Source organism: Cervus elaphus, chromosome 11 (genome assembly GCF_910594005.1).
Source record: "Cervus elaphus chromosome 11, mCerEla1.1, whole genome shotgun sequence".
NCBI classification, from domain to species: Eukaryota; Metazoa; Chordata; class Mammalia; order Artiodactyla; family Cervidae; genus Cervus; species Cervus elaphus.
In genome coordinates this window covers 102127142-102149702 of record NC_057825.1, presented here as the reverse complement: position 1 = coordinate 102149702, position 22561 = coordinate 102127142, and the positions used below count along the sequence as shown (strand labels likewise).

The following is a 22561-nucleotide window of genomic DNA, read 5'->3' as shown; positions in this document are numbered from 1 at the left end:
TTAAAGTTTAGTTAAATTACCATAAAACTATTCAAAGAACACACTTTAAAGAATTACTAATTACCAAAAATAAAAATTAAGAGAAGTTACCAAATCCAACAAATGAAACTGTTGCATACACCATCCATCCTGTCAGAACTTATATTTTTACACTTTATTAACCACAACAGAGGTAAGAAAGCCAAATATAAAACTGTATGATAGGCATTTCCATTTTGTTTAATTACTTTCATAACTACCACTTTATGCATAAATAATATGCATTAAACATTTTAAAACTCATTTTACCCTACGTTTTACCATTTTATTCAAGCTTATGTGGTTTAACAGTCCTTCTCCAACAGATAAACATCATCTGAAATGGCTTCAAAGATCACTTAAAAATGCTGAAAAATTAACACAAACTTTTACTATAACAAAGCATCTCGAGCTTTAATATGCATGTGACTCATCAATGGAATCCTGTTAAAAAGCAGATTTAGATTCAGTAGGTCTGGTATATGCGTGAAATTCTGGTCCAAAGACAACACATGAAAAGCAAGGGGCTTCCCTGGTGGCACAGAGGTAAAGAATCCACCGGCCAGTGCAGGAGACATAGGGTTAATCCATGATCCAGGCAAATGCCACATGTCATGGGGTAACTAAGCCCATGTACCACAAGTATTAAGCCTGCGCTCTGGAGACCCGGAGCCCAGAGACTACTGAAGCCCATGTGCCTAGAGCTCATGCTCTGCAACAAGAGAAGCCTGGACACCGCAACCGCTGCAATTAGAGAAAAGTCTGAGCAGCAACCAAGACCCAGTACAGTCAAAAACAAATAAATAAAATTATGTAAAGAAAAGTTTACAGCAGTTGTCAGACTTAACTAGTACCACTACTTGGTAACATTTACTTTCATACAAAAAAACCTAGTAAAAAATGTTCTCTGAAAGGTCGATGAACGCGACATTCATACAGATTTCTAAAGTATTAAAGACTATTAAATATATATTATACTCACAAAATTATCAGAAGTAGCAGGTTTAGCTGTTCCATTGGAAACTGTTTTTGAGGCTCTTAATTTTATTCCTTCAGCTGTAATGAGAAACATTATAGAAATACATAAAATTATAACATTTTCCTTTGTAGCCTCACATTTAATAACTCTATAAAGAGACTTCTAATTTCAAAAACCTATTATATTGGAATTAATTTGGCACTAGTAAAAGACAACAAACTGGTTCCAAATCAGGAAAGGAATATGTCAAGGCTGTATATTGTCACCCTGCTTATTTAACTTATATGCAGAGTACATCGTGAGAAATGTTCAACTGGAGGAAGCACAAGCTGGAATCAAGATTGCCGGGAGAAATATCAGTAACCTCAGATATGCAGATGACACCACCCTTATGGCAGAGAGTGAAGAGGAACTAAAAAGCCTCTTGATGAAAGTGAAAGAGGAGAGTGAAAAAGTTGGCTTAAAGCTCAACATTCAGAAAACTAAGATCATGGCATCTGGTCCCATCACTTCATGGCAGATAGATGGGGAAACAGAACAAACAGTGAGACTTTATTTTTGGGGGCTCCAAAATCACTGCAGCCATGAAATTAAAAGACGCTTGCTCCTTGGAAGAAAAGTTATGACCAACCTAGACAGCATATTAAAAAGCAGAGACATTACTTTGTCAACAAAGGTCCATCTAGTCAAGGCTATGGTTTTTCCAGTAGTCAAGTATGGATGTGAGAGTTGGACCATAAAGAAAGCTGAGCACTGAAGGATTGATGCTTTTGAACTGTGGTGTTGGAGAAGACTCTTGAGAGTCCCTTGGACTGCAAGGAGATCCAACCAGTCCATCCTAAAGATCAGTCCTGGGTGTTCATTGGAAGGACTGATGGTGAAGCTGAAACTCCCATACTTTGGCCACCTGATGCGAAGAGCTGACTCACTGGAAAAGACCCTGATGCTGGGAAAGACTGAGGGCAGGAGGAGAACGGGATGACAGAAGATGAGATGGTTGGATGGCATCACCAACTCAACGGACAGAGTTTGAGTAAACTCCGGGAGTTGGTTGAGGACAGGGAGGCCTGGCGTGCTGCTGTAGTCCATGGGGTCACAAAGAATTGGACACGACTGAACTGACTGAAAAGTACATTCTTCAAAGTGTTATTGCATTGGTAAAACAATCTGAAGCAACAACAAAATCCACTGAACAATATGTGCTGATTTATTTCTGGACTCTTCTTTTAAATTTTCTGAAATTTAATTTCCTAATTTATTAATTTATTTCTTGGACTTTATTTCGATACTCTAATACATCTCTATCCTTCTGCCAATACCACACTGTCTTTAGTATAACTTGAAATTTTGTCTTGAAATCAGAGTAAGTCCATTAATTTCATTTTATTTAGACGTAATTCCCACACCATAAAATGTACCATTTTGAAGGATACACATCTGTGGATTTCAGGACAGTTACAGAATTATGCAATCATCACCACTATTAATTTCAGAAGCTTTACATCACCATCTCCCACACCCATTAGCAGTCACTCTCAATTCACTCCTTCCACCAGCCCCTAGCAGACACTAATCTATTTTCCATCTCCATGGATTGATCTATTCTGGACTTTTCACGTAAATAGCATCATATAACATACAATCCTTCATAATTTGTTTCTTTCACTTAGCATACTGATTCAAGATCTACGCTGTAACTACAAGCACGGTTAGGCTCTTCCAGATCTTTTGTATTTCCATATATATTTTAAAGGGCTTCTGTGGTGACTCAGTGGTAAAGAATCCGCCTGCCAATGCAGGAGACACAGGTTCAATCCTTGGGTCGGGAAGATTCCCTGGAAAAGGAAATGGCAACCTACTCCAGCATTCTTGCCAGGGAAATCCCATGAATAGAGGAGCCTGGCAGGGCTTGCAGAGTTAGACATGACAACAAAAACATATTTTAAATCTGCTTAACCATTTTTTTTAAAGTTACCTAGACTTACAATTGGGATTGTACTGAATCTATTACACATATCAATTAGGGAAGGGATGGGTTAACAATATTGAGCTACAATTCATAAGCATGTTAAAGCTCTACATTTACCTATTCTATAATTTCTCTTGGCGTTGTTTTGTATTCTTCAGTGCAGTTTTGCACATTTTTTCCATTAAATTTATTGTTAAATATTTTATTTTTGAAGCTATTGTAAATCATATTTTAAATTTCATTTTAAAATTATTTCCAGTTGGTATGCAAAAAACACAACTAATTTCTGTGTATTGGACATACATCTTATGACTCTGTTTTATTCAGTTATTAGTTCTACTGTGTTTTTTCTTTTTCTATAGATTTCTTAGGATTTTCTACATACATAACCTTGCTGTTTACCAATACAAACAGATTTCCTTCTTTCCACACTTTATGCCTTTTGTATTTTTTGGGCTGGTTTGTGGGCTTTGCCTTTCTGCACCAGCTGGGACCTCCTGCTCTGAAGCTGAGTCAAAGTGATGAGCAGTTATCTTTGTACCTGGTCTCCAGTCTTGGGAGAAAATTCACCATTTCACCACTAAGTATGATTTCAGGTGTAGAGTTTTTTCATACTGTTCTGTAATTTGTTTGCTAAATGGGTTGCTTTTATATAAAAAAAAAAAATGAATAGGTATCACTGAACTCTGTGATATGTCTTTCTGTACCTATTGAGATAATTATGCCATTTTACTTCTTTAGATGAATTACATTGATTGATTTCCAAATGTTAAAACAGCCTTGCAACTCTGGAGTAAAGTCCACTTGACAATAGTGACCTTTCAATACTGTGCTAGATTTTATTTACTCATGTTTTTAAAGAAATATTATGTCTCTACTCATGAGTGATATTGGTCTGTATTTTGTCTTTATTAGATTTTGGCATTTGAGTTGTGCCGGCCTCATAAAATACATTAGGAAGTATTCTTACTGTCTCTATATTCTGAAGAATTTGTGTAAGATTAGAATGTTTCTTCCTTAAGTATCTGAAGGTTAGTTAAGTCATTTGGGTCTGGTGCTTTATGGGAAGATTTTAAACTTCAATCCAATTTCCTTAAGAGATAAATGGCTATTTCAACTTAGTGGCATAGGGTTAGATTAGGGTAGTTTCTTAAGTGTATTTTTCAAGGAATTTGTTCATTTTTCCAAATGCCCAATTTCTTCATAATATCCCCTTACCTACTTTCTTACTGTAATAATGTCTTATCTATTTTTCCAATGTTGGACATTTGTCTTGCTATATTGTTGGTCTCTATTTCTGGTTTAGATTACCTAGAGGCTAATCCATTTTTATTAATCTTTTCTAAAAGAAACTACATTTGGCTTTGTTGATTTTCTCTCTTTCCCTGTTTTCTATTTCACTGATGTAGACAGTTAACTTTATTATTTCCTTCCTTCTAACTACTCCAGTTTAATTTATCACTGTTTTACTAGCTTCTCAAGATGGTAACATATCATCACTGATTTTATATGTTGTTTTTTTTCCTTGGTAATATAGACAGAGCTATTAATTTTCTACAAATTGGTTTAGTTGCATCCTATAAAATGTGATGTTATGCTTTTATTATCATTTATTATGAAATACTTATTATTCCTTATATCCATGAGTTACTTAGAAATGTATTATTTAATTTCTAAACATTTGATTATTTTGTAGATATACTGTTATGCATCTAACTTAATCATTGTGACCATAAACACACTCTGTGATTGCAACCACTGAAATATGTGGAGACATTTTTAACAGTCACTCACATGGGTTATTTTATGTAATGCAGACTTGAACACTTATTCTTCAGTTGCTAAATGTAATGGTCTATAAATATCAATCAAATCAATAAGGTCAATGGCCTTATTCAGTTCTTGTACATTGTTACACATATGTCTTCATGTCTTATTAATCACTGAAGAGGAAGTGTTAAAATATCAACTTATTTGTATCTTTCTTTAGAGCTTCAAAATTCATGAACCAAAGTTTGATAGAACTGTCATTGGCTATATATACATTTAGGACTACCATGTCTCCTCGATAAATTCATCGTTCTATCATAAAGAAGTGACACCACACAGCCACACTAGCTTTCCAGTGCTTAGCGTTTCCATGGTTTATCTTTTTCCATACTTTCAACCTTTCTGTGACATTTTTGAGGTGTCTCTTGTAACATCACACAGCTGAGTTTCATATATTCTTTTAACAATCTGACAATCTCTTCCTATTGAGTATTTGGTCCACTTGCATTTATTTTAATTATCAAAATAGGTTACTTAAGTCTATTTTGCTTTACTATTCAAATTGCAATTTGCTTTACTACTTTATTAAGAACTATAATACAATATTGATTTCATTTACTTCATGTCTACTATGTTATAAATCTCATGTTATTATTTTTGCTACAAAAAGCTAGTTGACTTTTAAAAGACTTTTTAAAAAAACAGTGACTTTTCATGCTCCTCCACGCATGTACTATCTTCAGTGCTCTGCCTTCAGTCAGTTTCATTTTTGTCTCTTGATCAATTTTGGAAATTTTCCGGCCAATATTTTTTCAAATATTCTTTATGCCTCATTCTCTCCTCCTCTTCTAGAGTTCAATTATGTACCTGTTAGACTGCTTAATACTGTCTTTCTGGTCACAGGAGTCAGTTCACTTTGTTTCTAGCCTTTTGTCTCTGGTTTTCAGCTTGAAAAATTTCTTTTGCTTTGTCTACAAATGCTCACTATTACTTGGTTGTATCCAATTTACTGGTCTACTGTTAATCCTATTTCACGAATTTACTTCAGATATTCTGCTTCCCTGGTGGCTCAGGGGGTAAAGCGTCTGCCTGCAACGCGGGAGACCCGGGTTCAATCCCTGGGTTGGGAAGATCCCCTGGAGAAGGAAATGGCAACCCACTCCAGTATTCTTGCCTGGAGAATCCCATGGACAGAGGAGCCTGGTAGGCTACAGTCCACAGGGTCACAAAGAGTGACCCTGAAGTCACAACTGAGTGACTTCACTTCCACTTTCTTTCCAATATTCTATACTTAGTATTTTTATTTGGTTCCTCTTCTTTTCTCCTGAAATTTCTCTTGCCTTCACCAATCTATTCCTATAGATTCTTTGTTGTTGTTGTTCAGTCGATAAGTTGTGTCCGACTCTTTGTGACCCCATAGACTGTAGCACGCCATGCTTCCCTATCCTTCACCATCTGCCAGAGTTTTATCTAACTCACGTCCATTGAAACAGTGATGCCTTCCAACCATCTAATCTTCTGTCACCCCCTTCTCCTCTTGCCCTCAATCTTTTCCAGCATCAGGGTCTTTTCCAATGAGTCAGCTCTTTGCATCAGCTGGCCAAAGTACTGGACCTTCAGCTTCAGCATCAGTCCTTCCAATGAATATTCAGAGTTGATTTCCTTTAGGATGGACTGGTTTGATCTCTTTGCTATCCAAGGAACTCTCAATAGTCTTCACCAGCACCACAGTTTGAAAGCACCACAGATTCTTTAACATATTTATAACAATTATTTTTAAAGTCTTTCTTGTTAATTGTAACATCTGGGCCATTTCTAGATCACTATTGGCTGATTTTTCCCTTAACTATGGGTCACAGTTTCCAGTTTCATTCCCTGTCTAGTAATTTATCATTGTATATGGGATATTGAGAATGGTATCTTATAGATTCTGGACTCCCTTATCTCTGAGAAGTGTTTTGTCCCAGAAGGCATTCAGATTACGGCTGGATCACTTTACTCTTTGGGGGACATGCTTTCAGATTTTATTGGGGTTTATTTCAGTGTAGCTCTAGTCCTAGGGTAAATTTCAGTGGTCCCAGACTGTGTGGTCTTTATTTCTAAGGAGTAGCCCTTCTGGGGTTTTAATGGAAAGCCCAAGGGGTTTACCCAAGCACTTTAACTTGTTGATATTTGAATTTCAAACTGCAGTGGGCATGTGCTGAAATTTCTGTTCTGCTTCTTAGCCAAACAGCTATTGTTTTCCCCCTTGCCTTTTGGAGTCTCAATGCTCCTTTCAGGCATCAGACAAGATTAGAGAGACTTTTTAAAGACTATGGAATTTCTTCCTTTGTGGCTCTCTTTTCTGGATTTCTTCTCTCAATTTCCAGGCATTATTACAGCCTCAAGCTTTACTCCCCAACTCCTTGCATCAGTGAGATTACGCCTATCAGCTTGAGCTCTAGCCTGTCTCATTGACTGGTCACACACTCTGGACAAAAGCTCTATAAATGTGGAACTTATTAACTGCGGCTCTTTTCTCTCAACAGAGAAAGTTCCTCCAGTTTCTGCCTGCCTTTCATTGCTCTCCAGTGCCTTTAAACAATTAAAAAAAAATTCTGTCCAGAGTTTATTCTAGCTATCAGCAGGAAGACTATCCAATACAATTCATTCCATCATTATTGGAGCCAGAACCAACACACTGAATTTTAATATCTCTGCTGTGAAAAATTTAGCAATCATCATTAAGAAGATCAATATTATTTGGGAGCTAAGTACAGTACATACCAAATCAGTCTTGTGGAAAACAAGTGTACCAACTTCAATACTTAGACATGAAGAGCAAATAAAAGCTCCAACTACATTAACAATCTGGAAAATTTCATCACTGACTCTTCTTCTTGTGACTGTCTACTGTAACAGAGCTTTCCTCAGATACAGTCTTAAAAATATTTTACAGGAAAAAAAGTGTTGCTGACCTTGCATCACAGGTAGAGACACAATATTTCTTTGTTACAACAGATACAGTGGTTATTTAGTAAGAAAACATATCACTCACTTAAATTTTCAGATGTTACCATGAATTCTTCAATTTCATCATCAGAATCATCTATTAAAGGCATGAAGGCATATCTAAATAAAAAACAAGGAGTAGTTTTACTAGTGTATTTAAACCTGTTCAATGTTCAGTTTACACCCGAAACAGTCATTCCAGGGACCCCTCTTCCCTCTTCCTGCGGGGAGACCCCTTTCTTCCCCCTTATATCTCTCTTCTTTCACTGTCTTCCTTTTGTTATATTTGTCTCCCCACCTGACTGTATACCTCTTAATAGCAATGACTACTTCTCTTGTTTCTATAAATGCTTTTCTAACATTGTAGCAGAAGATGAACAAAATCCTTGCCCAACTATGTAAGGTACCTCTGATTATTTGCTGATGGTCTCCACAAAAACATTATTACAATAAGAATAAGTGAGAAAAGGAAGCTCCAAAATGCATCATCAACCCAGCGTTCCATCCAATCCTATAACAAGGATGATTCAAACAGGAAAAGTTAATTTTTTATAAACAGATTTCCCACTGAAATAGTATATAATGACAAGTACTAATGAAATCCTTCCAACCAGTAAGTCTTCCAAAAAAATGAGCAGATGTTTTTTCAAGAAACCTAAAAACTAAGAAATTCTATCTTAAAATCCATATTAAAGCTTAGTTGAGCCTTATAATCAATCCAATGAATAAAACCCTAACAAATTAAACAGCATCATGAAAAGAATTAGAGCTGAAAAGGGCTTCAAAGGTCAATTAATTTATTTTCTAGACAAGAAGAGTTTCTTCTCTCATGAAATTTTCCTTAAGGCAGCAAAAGTTCAGGGTTTTCACAGAGCTCTTTATAATTATATAGAACTAGCAAGGAGATCAAACCAGTCAATCCTAAAGGAAATCAACCCTGAATATTCATTGGAAGGACTCATGCTGAAGCTGAAGCTCCAATACTTTGGCCACCTGATTGGAAGAGGTGACTCATTGGAAAAGACCCTGAGGCTGGGAAAGAATGAGGGCAGGAGAAGGGGAGCGCCGGAAGATGAGATGGTTGGAAGGCAGCATCAACTCAAAGGGCATGAGTTTGAGCAAACTCTGAAAGATGGTGAAGGACAGGGAAGCCGGGCATGCTGCAGTCCATGGGGTCGCAGAGTCAGACTTGGCGACTGAACAACAACCAATATAGAACTAGAGGCTATTTCCAAATCAAGAAATCCCCAAAAGGGACTTTTATATTTTCAGTCCAAGAAATATATCTTCTAACTAGAGAATCCAAGGAGAATACTCCTGAATGTTCATGATGAGTATACTATAAACATATATAAAATCCTAGAAATACGTCAAGCTTAAGATTTAGAATCTCACTTAGATACAAAGCAACCCAATCACACTATGTGCTGGAAGAAAACAATTTCCTGTTACCTTGGACTATTCAGGGAGAGGATTCCTTTTCAGAATACAACAAAAGAAGCTGAGAAAAGGGTGTAATTGGAAATGGAGATTTAGGAGGAACTTTGTTTCAGACTCGTTTAAAGGAGACAAATGTTTTTCTAATCCTGCACAAAATAATTCCAAGTAAATGGAATATCTCTACTACACTTATCTTGGTCTACAAACACAAACTAAACTCTTCAAACTTACACAAAATAAAACAGTACAGTTAAAAATGAAAATTATTTACAAAGGAAGATTATACTTACTGATTGACATTTTGCAAACCTAAATGTCTTAGTTGTCCACACCATAAACACTACAGATGCTAAAACACACCAAAAAAAAAAAAAGTCAACCTCTGAAGGAACATATACAATACTAAAATAATTTATTATAAAAGAAAAATCAGATAACTTACCCAGTATGGCAAAGATCAGGGTATTTGTAAAGTGCCTGTATAAAGAAAATTTTACTGTGTTCTTTCTTAGCCTGAGAGTCTTCATAGTTTGTGCCAAACTTATAAAAATGTGAAAAAGAGTTAAGGGAAAAATTGTAAATAAAAATACATAGTTAAGATTAAAAAACGAAATAAGAATCTTCTGCTACATTTCCAAAACTACTGCTACACAGAGTTCCTATAATTTAAAACTAATAAAAACACAGAAAATGTCTTTTCCACTAATGTATAATCATGATAGCAATTTTATTACAGATTTTGTTGTACAATTTACCATTGTCTGAACTAAGTAAACAAACTTCAAGGAAAAAGAATGTAAGGGACAAGACCTGTGCTGTATTCCTTCAACGCCAAGTTCTCGAAACACAGGACAGAGCAGGACACAGACTAAACGCTAGGTCCCCCTTGGGCCAGACGCACTTCTCAGATGCCATCAGGGCACGCCACTTGGCTTGCGGCTTTCTGTCTCCATTCCTTTCTTATTTTTTTGTTTCTGGTCTATTCTCATTCTGCCCTCTGAATGATCATAATTAAGAAGTTAAGTCATCATCAATTCCATTTTATAAATTTTAAAAAAAATGAAATACATCAAAGTAAAACAAATCTGGACTTAGGTAAGGACTTTATTCAAGAGATTACTGCAATATGGAGAATATTCTGACTGTAAGATCTGTGGGCGTCCCAAAGGTCAGGCAGGGAAGAGCTTTGCTTTTATTACCGTTGTTGTTGCTTAGTCGCCAAGTCGTGTCCGACTCTTATGCGATCCCATGGACTATAGCCGGCCAGGCTCCTCTGCCCATGGGGTTTTCCAGGAAAGAATGCTGGAGTGGGTTGCCATTTCCTTTTCTAGGGGATCTTCCCGATCCAGGGATCAAACCTGCATCTCTGGCATTGGCAGGCGGGTTCCTCACCACTAAGCCACCAGGGAAGCCCTCTGCTTTTGTAAGGAGGTGTAAATAGGACTCGAGAGTGGCAGGTGTGGGAAGGGGGTGGCCTGACGGGCCAGTTGCTCAGGGTTATGACTCTCCTTGAGGCCTGTAGGTTATCAGGAAGGGCTGTGAAAGAGGGCTGTGGGTGGGTGAAAGCTCAGGGACTTGGGGGAAGAAGGCTTAGTCAGTCTGGTGCAGTCTGACATTTTGTCCAGATTAGGTACATACACAGGTTTGTGTCTGGCCTTGTTGTAAGTAAACAAGGGAACACCTGGGAATCTCACTGAAGTCCCATGGGGAAAGGCAGCTTTTGGTATTAATAGTAAATAAGCCTTTTCCCAAACACGAACGGGTGGAGGCTGTCTCAAGCGTGGCTATCTTCCAGGAGCACAGGACTCAGGTAAAAAGCGACATCGTCAGATACGAAGAAGCAGAGAGAGGCCTGTCCACTGGCTCCTCGGCAGTGAGGCTGTGATCAAGCCAGAGCTCTGCAAACATGAGCAGCTTTCTCTGCAGCCCGCCAAGCCCTGTGCAGGGATGACCCACTGAACATACATCACAGAGCTGAGCAAAGGGGGATGGAAGTGGCACATTTTAGATTTATTTATGACTTCTCTTTAAATTCCCGATACTTCATTAATCAAAAAATTCATTCTAGTCCTAAAACTACCGAAGTGCTTTTCAATTTTTCTGTGTTCCGTCGCTTCAGTCATGTCTGACTCTTTGCGATCTCAAGGACCCATAGCCTGCCAGGCTCCTCTGTCCATGGGATTCTCCCAACAAGAATACTAGAGTGGGTTGCCATGCCTTCCTCCACGGGATCTTCCTGACCCAGGGATTAAACCTGTGTCTCCTGCATTGCAGGCAAGTTCTTTACCACTGATGCGAAGGGCTGACTCATTGGAAAAGACCTGATATTGGGAAAGACTGAGGGCAGGAGGAGAAGAGGGAGACAGAGGATGAGATGGTTGGATGGCATCACCAATTCAATGGACTTGAATTTGAGCAAACTCTGGGAGATGGTGAAGGATGGGAAGTCTGGTGTGCTGCAGTCCATGGGGTCGCAAAGAGTTGGACACAATTTAGCGAATGAATAACAACAAATGACCCATTAAGTTGCAACAGAAGATCAATTTCTATCAGAACACAATTCAGCCAATTAAGGTTGCTGTCAGGACTTACAGAGATGGAAATACACATTATTCAATAAACATGATCACGACCGAATACTTTTAAAGCAGTAATGAAAGCACGCAGGCCCCACCATCCTGACAGGAGAGTCACCTTGCTGCTGCCGTGGCTGGAAAAGGATATCCACCAGCACAAGCCAGAGTCAAGGAGAGACAGAGGGAGGCTGGCCAGAAGCACAAGGTCAGAGTCATTTGCCTGCAGCAAAAGAGCAAAACAAAAGAAATAAAACAAGCAGGAAGAGAGAGGCAGGAGGCAACAGCTTTTTAGCATTTTCAGGCTACTTTTTCTATTACTGTAGGTAAAATCAGATTCTTACAGAAGCAGCTAGATTAGGTTCATCGAAAGCAAAGGAAGCATGGTCATGATTCCAGCACTTGATTCTATCAGGATGTGGTCCTGCTTCTTTGCTTGCCATTGGTAATCATTTAGGAAACCCACTACCTCTGTGTACAGAGAAAGTGGACTTTTCTTCTCAGTAATGAAAACTACCAAACAGCAATCTAAGAGCAGACATCAGAAATTCAGGTTGAACTTCCTTTTCTCTCACCATAAAATGCAAACCAAGAGAATTTCAATTTCTGGATTATCTTTATGACTTTGATCTCTAACATCTTTATTAAAAATATCAATAATTGAGCAAGCTAAATCTTTCCCCTTATTTTCTGTATCTCCCCGCCTGAATCTGGCTCATGACGTGTTGGACCAAAGCCAAAGTTGTCCATAAAGGTGGCAAGTTACCCTCATTCAAATCCAGATGGAATTAAAGTGTTTATAGCCACTTTTCTCTGGAATTTTCTGCCAATTTGCATGACTGTGTGTTTTTCCCAATGAACTACCTTGTGGGTGGCTAAGAGCAAGAATTCTTTGAAACACACATCTGTAAATGACCAGTAGAAAAGATAACATAGGTTTTTAAAATGCAAAGTCTGTAGCTCAAGATGGAGGAACATATGCTCCCTCACATGAGCATACCCAAGCTTGGAAATAAGACAATTCCAAACCAGATATTTTAAGCTCCTTTTCTAAACATGCAGTGACAGCAGAGAAGACGCCAAGGTTAGCGATGGTAATGCTGAGCCCACTAGCAGCTAGTCTGCGTGTGTGCTCAGTTGCTCAGTCGTGTCCAACTCTCATGACCCCATGGACTCTACGCTGCCAGACTCCTCTGTCCACGGGATCCTCTGGGCAAGAATACTGGAGCAGCTTGTCATTTCCTCCTCCACGGGATCTTCCTGCCCCAGGGATCAAGCCCGAGTCTCCTGCATTGGCAGGCGGATTCTTTACCACTGAGCCACCGGGGAAACCCAGTAGCTAGTTCGCCTCCCCTGCAGTTCTGCTTGTCCAGGTCCCAGGGTAAAGTCTTAGTCTCTGGACCGCAGGTCCTCTGACGCTTTATTTGAAAAGTCATCTTGAGTTTTCTCTTAGAAGATTTCATCATGCCATTCACCTGTGCTGCTTCAACTCCTTGATATTTTCTGCCTTCGGAGAACTCTAAACTCTTAAGCGTGTCCTTCTCTCTTTCCCTCCTGGCCCCACCTTCTAAGATTCTCCCACACAAGGCACTTACAGGCAAGCTGGTTTGAGGTATTCTGCCACTGTCTCTATATTTTCTTGCTCCCAACGATTTGGTCCCCTCATATCTTCTCAGAATGCTTTCCCCCCAGTTCTTTTCCTGTGCGTGCATGCTAACTTGGCTAACTTGCTTCAGTCATGTCTGACTCTTTGCGATCCTACGGACTGTAGCCCACCAGCCTCCTCTGTCCACAGGATTTCCCAGGCAAGAATACTGGAGTGGGTTGCCATGTCCTCCCCCAGGGGATCTTCCCAACTCAAGGACCGAACCTGCATCTCTTACGTCTCCTGCACTGGCAGGCGGGTTCTTTACCACTAGTGCCCCCTGGGAAACCCTAATTCTTTTCCTAGTAAATTCCCATTTGTCCATGCAGTCTCAATTTAAATGTCACCATCTCCCTGAAATCTTTCTGGACTGTCAGGCTGCAATTAATTCCTCTTTCCTGTTTGCACAGCACCTCTGTAAAATGGCAATTACTATTGCTATGTTGCTCCTAGTTAAGTATTTGTCTCCTCTACCTGATTCCTCAGTATGTTCATTTAAGTTTGCTAAACTAATAGAAAAAAATAAAGATATTTTTTAATTGAGGAATTGTTACTTTTTCATCTTCAGCTAAATTCCTATAACGCATAACTATATTTCTCTCTGGTATTATTACAAATTAAAAATAATATGATTTTGATGACACAACAACAATTTTAGGACACAGTAAAGGATATGAACCATACAAAAATGGAGTCAATAACTGCTAAAATAATGTCACCAAGGACAACAGCTAAATGGTTAGAACCCTGAAAGAGAAAAATAAGGAAAAAAATCTGAACGTAAAAATTTCATTATAATAATTATCATCTGATGAAGAAAAACAGTTTATCTCCTCATCATTTTACAAAAGGCTATATAAAAGATTTTTTTGCCTAACAGAATTGTATTTGAGCACATGGTATTTATCTGTTTCAGCAGCTACAAATGTTAGTTTGTCATCAGCCTGTCTAGTGATAATGTAAAAATGCTATTATGGAGTGGCAAATAAAACACAGCATGTCCCACCCAACTCAGGTCAACCATTTCTCTCTCTGCCCTCTTCTGACCAAACCTGCAGCCACGGCTCCTAAAGCAATGGGCTCCTCCTCTCCCCCCGCAAGTGAAAGGATGTGAAAAAGGTAAAATAAGGAAAAGGAACTGCAACCACAGACTGGGTGCATACTCTACTCAAGAGCTGACAGAGAATCACACCCAAAACTGTCACATCTAAGATACTGACCATGTCAAATTTTAAAGAAACACGTCATCTATCCGTGGAATGTTTATCCTCCTTTCTATTTTCTTCCCAGCAAAGATAAGCTTTTATGAATTATATATGTAAATAGAAAGTTCTTCACTATTATGTAAAAGTCATAATAAATGCACCTTTCAAGGAGTCAGAGATGAAGAGAACAGGTGTCTCTACCCAGAATGCGCGTATGTCAAAGACACTGGAAGAAGGGTGAGGTTTTTAACATTACTGGACAAATGCCCGGCTTTAAAACATCAGATCAAGCTATGTGAAGTAAGCGTATGTGGCAACATACAGATTATTCACTCTGTGCACAACGGTCTGATTTCAGTATCTAACCCAAAAGACGTTTTGAGTAAAAATTACACAGTTCTCTGGATCAAACAAAAATATAAAAAGCTCCTTAATCACTAAGTCATCAAACATATCACTAAGGAAAACCAAGAGCTAGACATCTAGGGGTCTTTGCAGATACAAACACTCGCTCTTCTCTGGGGTAAACTACTGCTGCCCTGGCTGCCAGAGCCATTTCTTCCTAGAACACTACCTCGTCCTGGTTCCTCCAGAAGTGGGGCCACTGAGTGCCCTCAATACTGAGCCCACCAGAGTCAGGGAAAACGGCCAACTACCTGACACTTGAAGGATCGATGACACCTAATGCCTGCACGCACAGAAGGTAAAACTAACTTTCTGCTCACTTACACATGTTTAAACGAAGGGTTAAGGAAGAAATGAACGTGTTCAGACTGTGTAACGATAAAGATGAACATTCTTCAATAAAGAATAGCCATGAACACTTTTAATAATTCCTAGGGTGATATTAATCACCTATTAATAATTAGGACTATTAATAATTCCTAGGATGATACCAGGTTGTGCCTTCATAATCATATCATTTTAAAAAGTGCTCTGGTTAGCCTTTTACTTTCAGGACATATAAAAAAAAAGAAATAGTCCACAGGGTGCGGGAGGGGGTACTCAAAATTGGGCCTTTTTCACAAATTTCCTATCTTTAAAAATTCATCTCAGGAGATAAGAAAGTAAAATCGAATTTCACAGCAACAACAAAAAAAGTGCAAGTGGAATGATGCAGTTTTTACCCCAATGACTCTCATCACGCCTTCAACAGCCGCAAAGATAAAATAAAGAACCCCCAATCCAATGACCCGGTGCATGACGGTTCCTAGACGAGGCCTAGAATGAGGAGGAGGAAACAGGAAAAAAGAAAAAGATAAGTAAAACGCATCCGAGTACAGTAACTGGCCCCGTTTCCAACACCAAGGATGTCACCATCCAATCACATCAGTCAGCTCCTACCATAGAGGGATTCTGTTTAAAACAGGATTAATCCCCGGGAACAAGGCAGAAACAGGCTCAGGAAAAATAGGCCTCCTTCTCTAGGACTTGAAACTGTATCGATGCCTGTGAAACAACATTTAAAACAAAAATTGTTTGTTTATGGCTGCACTGGGTCTTTGTTGCTGAGCGTGGGCTTTCTCTCGCTGCAGAGAGCAGGGGCTCCTCTCTAGCGACGTGCGGGCTTCTCCTGCTGCAGAGCACAGACTCCAGGGCTTGCGGGCTTCAGCAGGTGCGGAGTGAGGGCTCCGCAGCCGCAGCTCCCGGCTCGACCACACAGGTGCAGTAGTCGTGGAGCACGGGCTTAGCTGCGCTGCGTCACATGCAATCTTCCTGGACCAGGGATTGAACTGGTGTCCCCTGCATTGCAAGGCAGATTCTTAACCACTGAACCACCAGAGGCAACATTTCTGAGACCAGAAGATTTTGCTGCTGAAATCCAAGCAGTATAACTAACATAACCCAAGTACTATGCCTACAGAATGGATGAGAAGATTGATGAAACCTAGTTAAGTGCCAACTTCGAAGGGTCACTGGCAGAACTAATCCTTTAAGTCTTTCACGAAGATACATTGTAAACCATTCTGAGATGTGTTTTGTCAGAGATAATCCACTGATTGATTCTATGAGGTGGGCAGAGAAAGAGCAGGATGTCAGGAAATCAAATCCCACCGCTTTCTCTCTCAATACCTCCAAACAAGAGTCCTAACAGACTTCAGTTTTCATTCTTCAAATTAAAAAGAATTAAAATAACAGCTTGGATTCTTTGAAAGTATAACTGAGTCAGAAATATGCAAAGATAATAGTTTTTAGCAATTGGCAATTTGAAAATAGAACTGAAATTTCTGGAATTCCCTGGTATCTAGTGGTTAGGACTCAGCGCATGCAATGCCAAGGCCCAGGTCTGATCCCTGGTCAGGGAACTAGATCTCACATGCTGCAACTAGGAGTTCACAGGCCACAACTAAAGACCCTGCATGCCACAACTAAGACCCACCATAGCCAATTAAATAAATAAATATTAAAAAAAAAAAAAAAGATGTAACTGTGGTTCAGTGTGAAGGTTTGAGCTTCTGGGAATCAGAGTCTTAGAGAACAGACTCCTCCATGTTCACAACCAGGGAGTCAAAGGTAAGAGGGAGAAAAGATCTTGATAGGATCTGCAGGGGATAGCCAGGCTTCAGACAAAAACTCTGCTGACCTGGTGTTTAATCAGAGCATGCTCTCTTACAATATCTCAAACACAATCATAACACCCAACTGTGCTGCCTAGGAAACCAGAAAATGACCTGAGCCTCAAGAATCATTTAAAATTTTCCATTATCCTTAAAGTTGATTATTCATCTAATTATAAAGTTACTGGAACTTAGGGTCTTTATTTGAGGAAAGTATAAAACAGCTGGGCTTCCCAGGTGGCACTAGTGGTAAAGAATTTGTCTGCCAATGCAGGAGAGTGGAGAGATAAGAGACGTGCTTTAGATCCCTGGGTGGGGAAGATCCCCGGAGGAGGAAATGGCAACCCGCTCCAGTATTCCTGCCTGGAGAATCCCATGGAGAGAGGAGCCTGGCAGGCTACAGTCCATGGGCTCGCAAAGAGTCAGACACGACTGAAACAACTGAGCGCGCACGCATGAAACAGCCAGTGCACGGAAACCCATTAAAGGCACTTGCCTGGTGGTCCAGTGGGTAAAAACCCACTTTTCAATGCAGGGGGGCACAAGTTCAATCCCAGGCCAGGGGAACTAAGATCCTACATGCCTCGGGCAACTAAGCCTGTGCCGCAACTAGAGAGCCCGTGCATTCTGGAGCCCTCACCTAGAAAAGCCCACGATGCAACAAAGACCCCAAGTGCCACAACTAGGGCCTGACGCACCCAAATAATTAATTGATGAAAAAAGTTTAAGTCCCTTAAACACACATCCTGGCAGGTATTTCCCTCTGGGATGTTTGTTTCGATACTGAGAGGTGTCCAGCTTCACAGGGGCTATCATGGAGACAGACACGATCACAGGGCAGAGGTGCGGGGTGTTTCCCACTTACTTTACGATACCGTATCCCAAGCTCACGATGATCACCAGGAGGCGAGCCAGAGTCCTCTTAATCGCAGATATCAACTCCGCAAATATCAGTAACCCTTGCGCTGATGGGGAAGAAGGAAAACCATTTGCTCTGGGTCCACCTGGATGCCTGTTGCCAAGTCTACACATGTCTACGTACAACTATATCCTGACCTCAGATGAATTAGCCACATTTAAATTTAAAGGTCATTTAAATTTAAAGGTCATCTAATCTAATGCTGTTTGCAACCTCAGTGAAGAATTCGCTCTGAATCTGATCGGCTCTATGGGGCACGGTTTTCTCAAGTCCACCGGAAACCTGTCTCCTCGAGCTCCCTTCTGTTCTTACTCTTCCACTTGAGGCTATGAAGAACTAGACCTGTTTAGTAGTAGCAGTCACTCACTTTTGTCTGACTCTGCAACCCCATGGACTGCCAGGCTTGCTCCTCTATCCACGGAATTCTCCAGGCAAGAATACTGGAGTGAGTTGCCATTCCCTTCTCCAGGGGATCTTCCTGACCCAGGGATGGAACCCAGGTCTCCTGGGTTCTTGCAGATTCTTAACCGTCTGAACCAGCAGGGAAGCCCAGAGTCCTTTCCTGTCCTGTAAATACTTGAAAACCATAATGTCCTCAAGAGCTCTCTTTTCTCCAGGTTGCCCCCATCATTTACTGATTTCCGCTCCTACTGTGTGGTTGTCACAGGAAAAGAAACACCATGTTCCCTGCCCTTGTGAGGCCTGGACTCTGGGCAGGACAGAATGCAGCAAGAGCTGGAGGAAACACAGTCTGTGTCCCAGGACGGCAAGAAAAGCAACCTGCACCTCATGGGGCAGGAAAAGCTTCTCAGAAGTGACATCTACACCAGGGTTTGAAGCTCTTGTTGCTGCTGTTTAGTTGCTAAGTTGTGTCCAACTCTTTGCAACCCCATGGACTGCAGCACGCCAGGCTTCCCTCTTCTTGACTATCTCCCAGAGCTTGCTCAAACTCATGTCTGCTGAGTCAGTGATACCATCCAACCATCTCATCCTCTGTCAACCTCCTTCTCCTCCTGCCTTCATCCTTTTCCAGCTTCAGGGTCTTTTACAAATGAGTCGGCTCTTCGCATCAGCTGGTCAAAGTACTGTCGCTTCAGCTTCAGCATCAGTCCTTCCAATGAATGTGCAGGGTCGATTTCCTTTAGGATGGACTGGTTTGATCTCCTTGCAGTCCTGGACTCGATGGAGGTGAAGGCTGAGTAGGAGTTAACTGTTCAGAGGAGGGGAAGGGGAAGAGCAAAAGAAATGGCACATGCAGAGGCATGAAGGAAGAAAGAGAAAAAGCAAAATATGCTGCAAGATGGAACCTCCCTGGCGGTCCAGTGGTTAAGATTCTGCACTTCCACTGCAGAAGGTGTGGGTTAGATCCCTGGTCAGGGAAGTGAGATCCTGCATGCCTCACAGCATGGCTAAAAAAAAATGCTGCAAGATGTGAAAGTTTGGCAGGTCTGCAGCAAGGCGTGTAATAAAGAGAGGTCAAAATGAGACTGGGACAGAGGCATGGCCCATTCACCTGGGTTTTATGCCAGGCCATGAGTCTGGTCTTGCTGCTAAGGTCAATGGGAAGTCAACGACAATAAAAAAATAAGAGTGGGACTTTACTGGTGCTCCAGTAGCTAAAACTCCTCGCTCCCCAATACAGGTGGCCCAGGTTCAGCCAATGGTCAGGAAACTAGATCACACAAGGAACAACTAAAAGTTTGCATGCCACAGCTAAAGATCCCCACATGTTGTACAACTAAGACCCAGAGCAGCCAAATAAATAAATAAAAATAAGTCAAAAAAAAAAAAAGAGTGAAAAATGCATTGACAAACTACAGCCTATAGGCCAAATCTGGCCTGACATGTGCTTTGTAAATAAAATTTTATTGGAGAATGTAGCCATGTTCATTTGTTATCTGTGGCATCTTTCAGCTCCTAAGACAGTAGTTGAGAAGTTGCAACAGAGCCAACAAAGTCAAAAATATTTCCTGTGTAGGTTTGCAGGAAGAGCTTGCTGACCCTTAGAATAAAATGGACAGCTTTATTTTATCAAGATTGCTCTACTTAATGGCTTGGAAAGGAATAGACTATAGGACAGGAAAATGCTTAGGAGGCGACTCCAGAATCCACCCAAGAGATGATGAGAGCTCTGGCAGTGAAGACAGAGAGGAGGAAAAAGACACTCAGAAACCAGCTGTTAACCCACCTAATTATTCTTTTCAGCTCACATTTCTCCATCCTGTCCAGAAGAAACCACAGGAGACCTCGTCCAATACCGTGAAGAAGTTCAGATACACCGTGGAGTAAGTTTGTTACATATGCCTAACTGCCCAACCGCAGCACAAGTCAAGTGACCTATCCCTAATGCGTCCTTGTTGGGTCCTAACAATCACTGTTTCTTCACTGCTTGATTTTTCCAGATTCTGTCCTTCCAGGACCAATGTTAAGCAAGACAGCCTGGCTTACAGAGCGCACACTTGGGGAAATCAGGAACATCAGCCCAGGCTCCGTCGAGTACCTCTCTTTTCCACAGGACTCCTCAAAGACAAGGACAGCTGCCTGGGCTTTCTCTTCCGAGCCCTGATGGAGTCATCTCAGAGGGCTTGATGGCCCTGAGGATGGCAGGTGGGCTCTCCTTCTCTTCATGGATCTCAGGCTTTTGCTGCCCCTCACCCAAGTTCACACCACCTTCTCTAGACAGAGACCCCCTCACCACTGGCAGCAAAGAAGCTGACCTACCTCCTCTGACACTCAAGAATGCTTTAACACCCAGTCATAAGCGGCAACTTACCCTTTCTTCCTCATTTGGTTTAGCGCGGGCACACACACACACACACACACACGTGCTTATACATCACTAAAACTCCTTAGAGAGTAATAACACCCCCAACATGCCTCCCTAGATGTATGTCTTTGCTTTATTGTTTTGCATATTGTCCTTTTAAACTTTTCACTTTTGAGAAACTACAATACAGTTTTCTCTCTCTCCAACAGAGAAAGCAATATAATGAACTCCCAGGTACTATCACTTGGCATCAATACTTATCAACATTATGTTGTATTTATCTCATCTACATACCAACTCACCCTTTCTTCCCCAGAGGATTTTAAAATAAAGAACCATATAACTACACCCTTTGAAAATCTGCACCATGACCATTTGTAACTGACTATTTGAGTACATCCTGAGTGCTTTCTATCCTTTTGAGGGATGTCTCTTTCAAAGGTGCAGTGATGAAATTAATTACATCTTTACTTTTCTGGCCACCTCCCACTTTTTTTTTTACCAGCCACACTGCAAGGCATACGGGATCTTGGTTCCCTAAGCAGGGATCAAACCTGTGCTCCCTGTACTGGAAGCACAGAGTCTTAACCACTGCAAGGGAAGTCCTTCTGTACAGACAGTCCACTCTATCTTTAAGCGGTCTGGGGCACACATCTGAAGATGCCCAACTGAATGCCCGGCCGGTGTCCCCCGTCCCACGTTCTGCCGTGTGAACTGGGACGGTGCCTCCCACGGTCACATGAAGTTCTTTGTAAAAGGCTGCAGGCACCATCCATCCTAACCTGCTCATCTGACTCCTGTGGCCAAACTTTCCTTTTTGTTGGGGAAAGGAGAAGAAAGAGGATGGATGAAAAAAAGAGAAATATGCTAAAAGGGCTGGTAGCACCCAAGTCCCCAGGCCAGAATTTTGTACTGCTTTAAGCCAGCCACTGGCAGCTGAACCTCAGGGAATTTTCTTCTCCCCAGGAGGGAAGTAAGGGAAAGTCAGCAAGAATACAGAAAGCAAAGACCATACACATTATCCTAGTTCAAAGACCTACTTTGACACTCTTCTTGACTCTGTCCTTTTCATCTATACTATGGTTGTTCCCAAACCACAGGATGAAGGTGGGGGGGAGTCCCCTCTGCCTTGCTCACAAATGCCAGGACACTCTTGGGTTATACCATGTTCATGACACAGTCACTACTTACTTGATAGCCCACTGCTGTTGATGTTTTGGTATTCAGCATAAAAGACTGCTTTTTCAAGCATTCCCAGGAAAATAACAGCTGCAATCCAGAACTGGATTCTTAATATATCTTTCCAGTAACAGGCAGACCACATCAGCCACAGAACACCATATAAGATATAAACAATACACATCACCATGTAGAACTGTGGGAAGAGAAGCAATTTTAGTCCGTTAAACCTTCTGATCATTTGAAAACTGAGATTCCTAGGAAACACAAAAGACCCTGAATAGCCAAGGAAAGGAAAACAAAGCTGGAGAGATCAGGCTCCCTAACTTCAAACTGTACTACAAGGTCACAACTGCACAGCACGGCACCGGCACAAAGCGGAAAACTGGCAATTCTACATTCAAGTGTGCAACCCTTTACTTTCCAGTGACCAGGGAACCGGAAACAGAGGGTGTGTCAGTTAGCTACTAAGGAATCACTGCCACTGATCTCTTAAAATGTTCGAATATTCTAATGAGGATACAAAGCTCATTTTTAAAAAAAGGAAA

At 40.8% G+C, this 22561-nt stretch overlaps 1 protein-coding gene across 5 annotated transcripts in view; it reads right to left on the bottom strand.

Annotated features, from left to right (window-relative positions):
- The window catches only part of TMEM87B (transmembrane protein 87B), a 48932-nt gene that overhangs the window by 8364 nt on the left and 18007 nt on the right, over nt 1–22561 (bottom strand). For 3 of the 5 annotated variants that reach the window (XM_043918786.1, XM_043918789.1, XM_043918788.1), the window contains 9 exons: nt 22026–22209; nt 18014–18113; nt 15718–15811; nt 14061–14132; nt 9610–9718; nt 9458–9516; nt 8135–8238; nt 7774–7847; nt 1001–1074 (listed from right to left, as the gene is read on the bottom strand). In XM_043918786.1, the coding sequence (XP_043774721.1) occupies nt 1001–1074; nt 7774–7847; nt 8135–8238; nt 9458–9516; nt 9610–9718; nt 14061–14132; nt 15718–15811; nt 18014–18113; nt 22026–22209 (870 nt within the window). Of the gene's footprint in view, nt 1–1000; nt 1075–7773; nt 7848–8134; nt 8239–9457; nt 9517–9609; nt 9719–9741; nt 10165–11861; nt 11964–14060; nt 14133–15717; nt 15812–18013; nt 18114–22025; nt 22210–22561 lie in introns of those variants that run through there. The other 2 variants (XM_043918787.1, XM_043918790.1) reach the window with 2 other exon arrangements.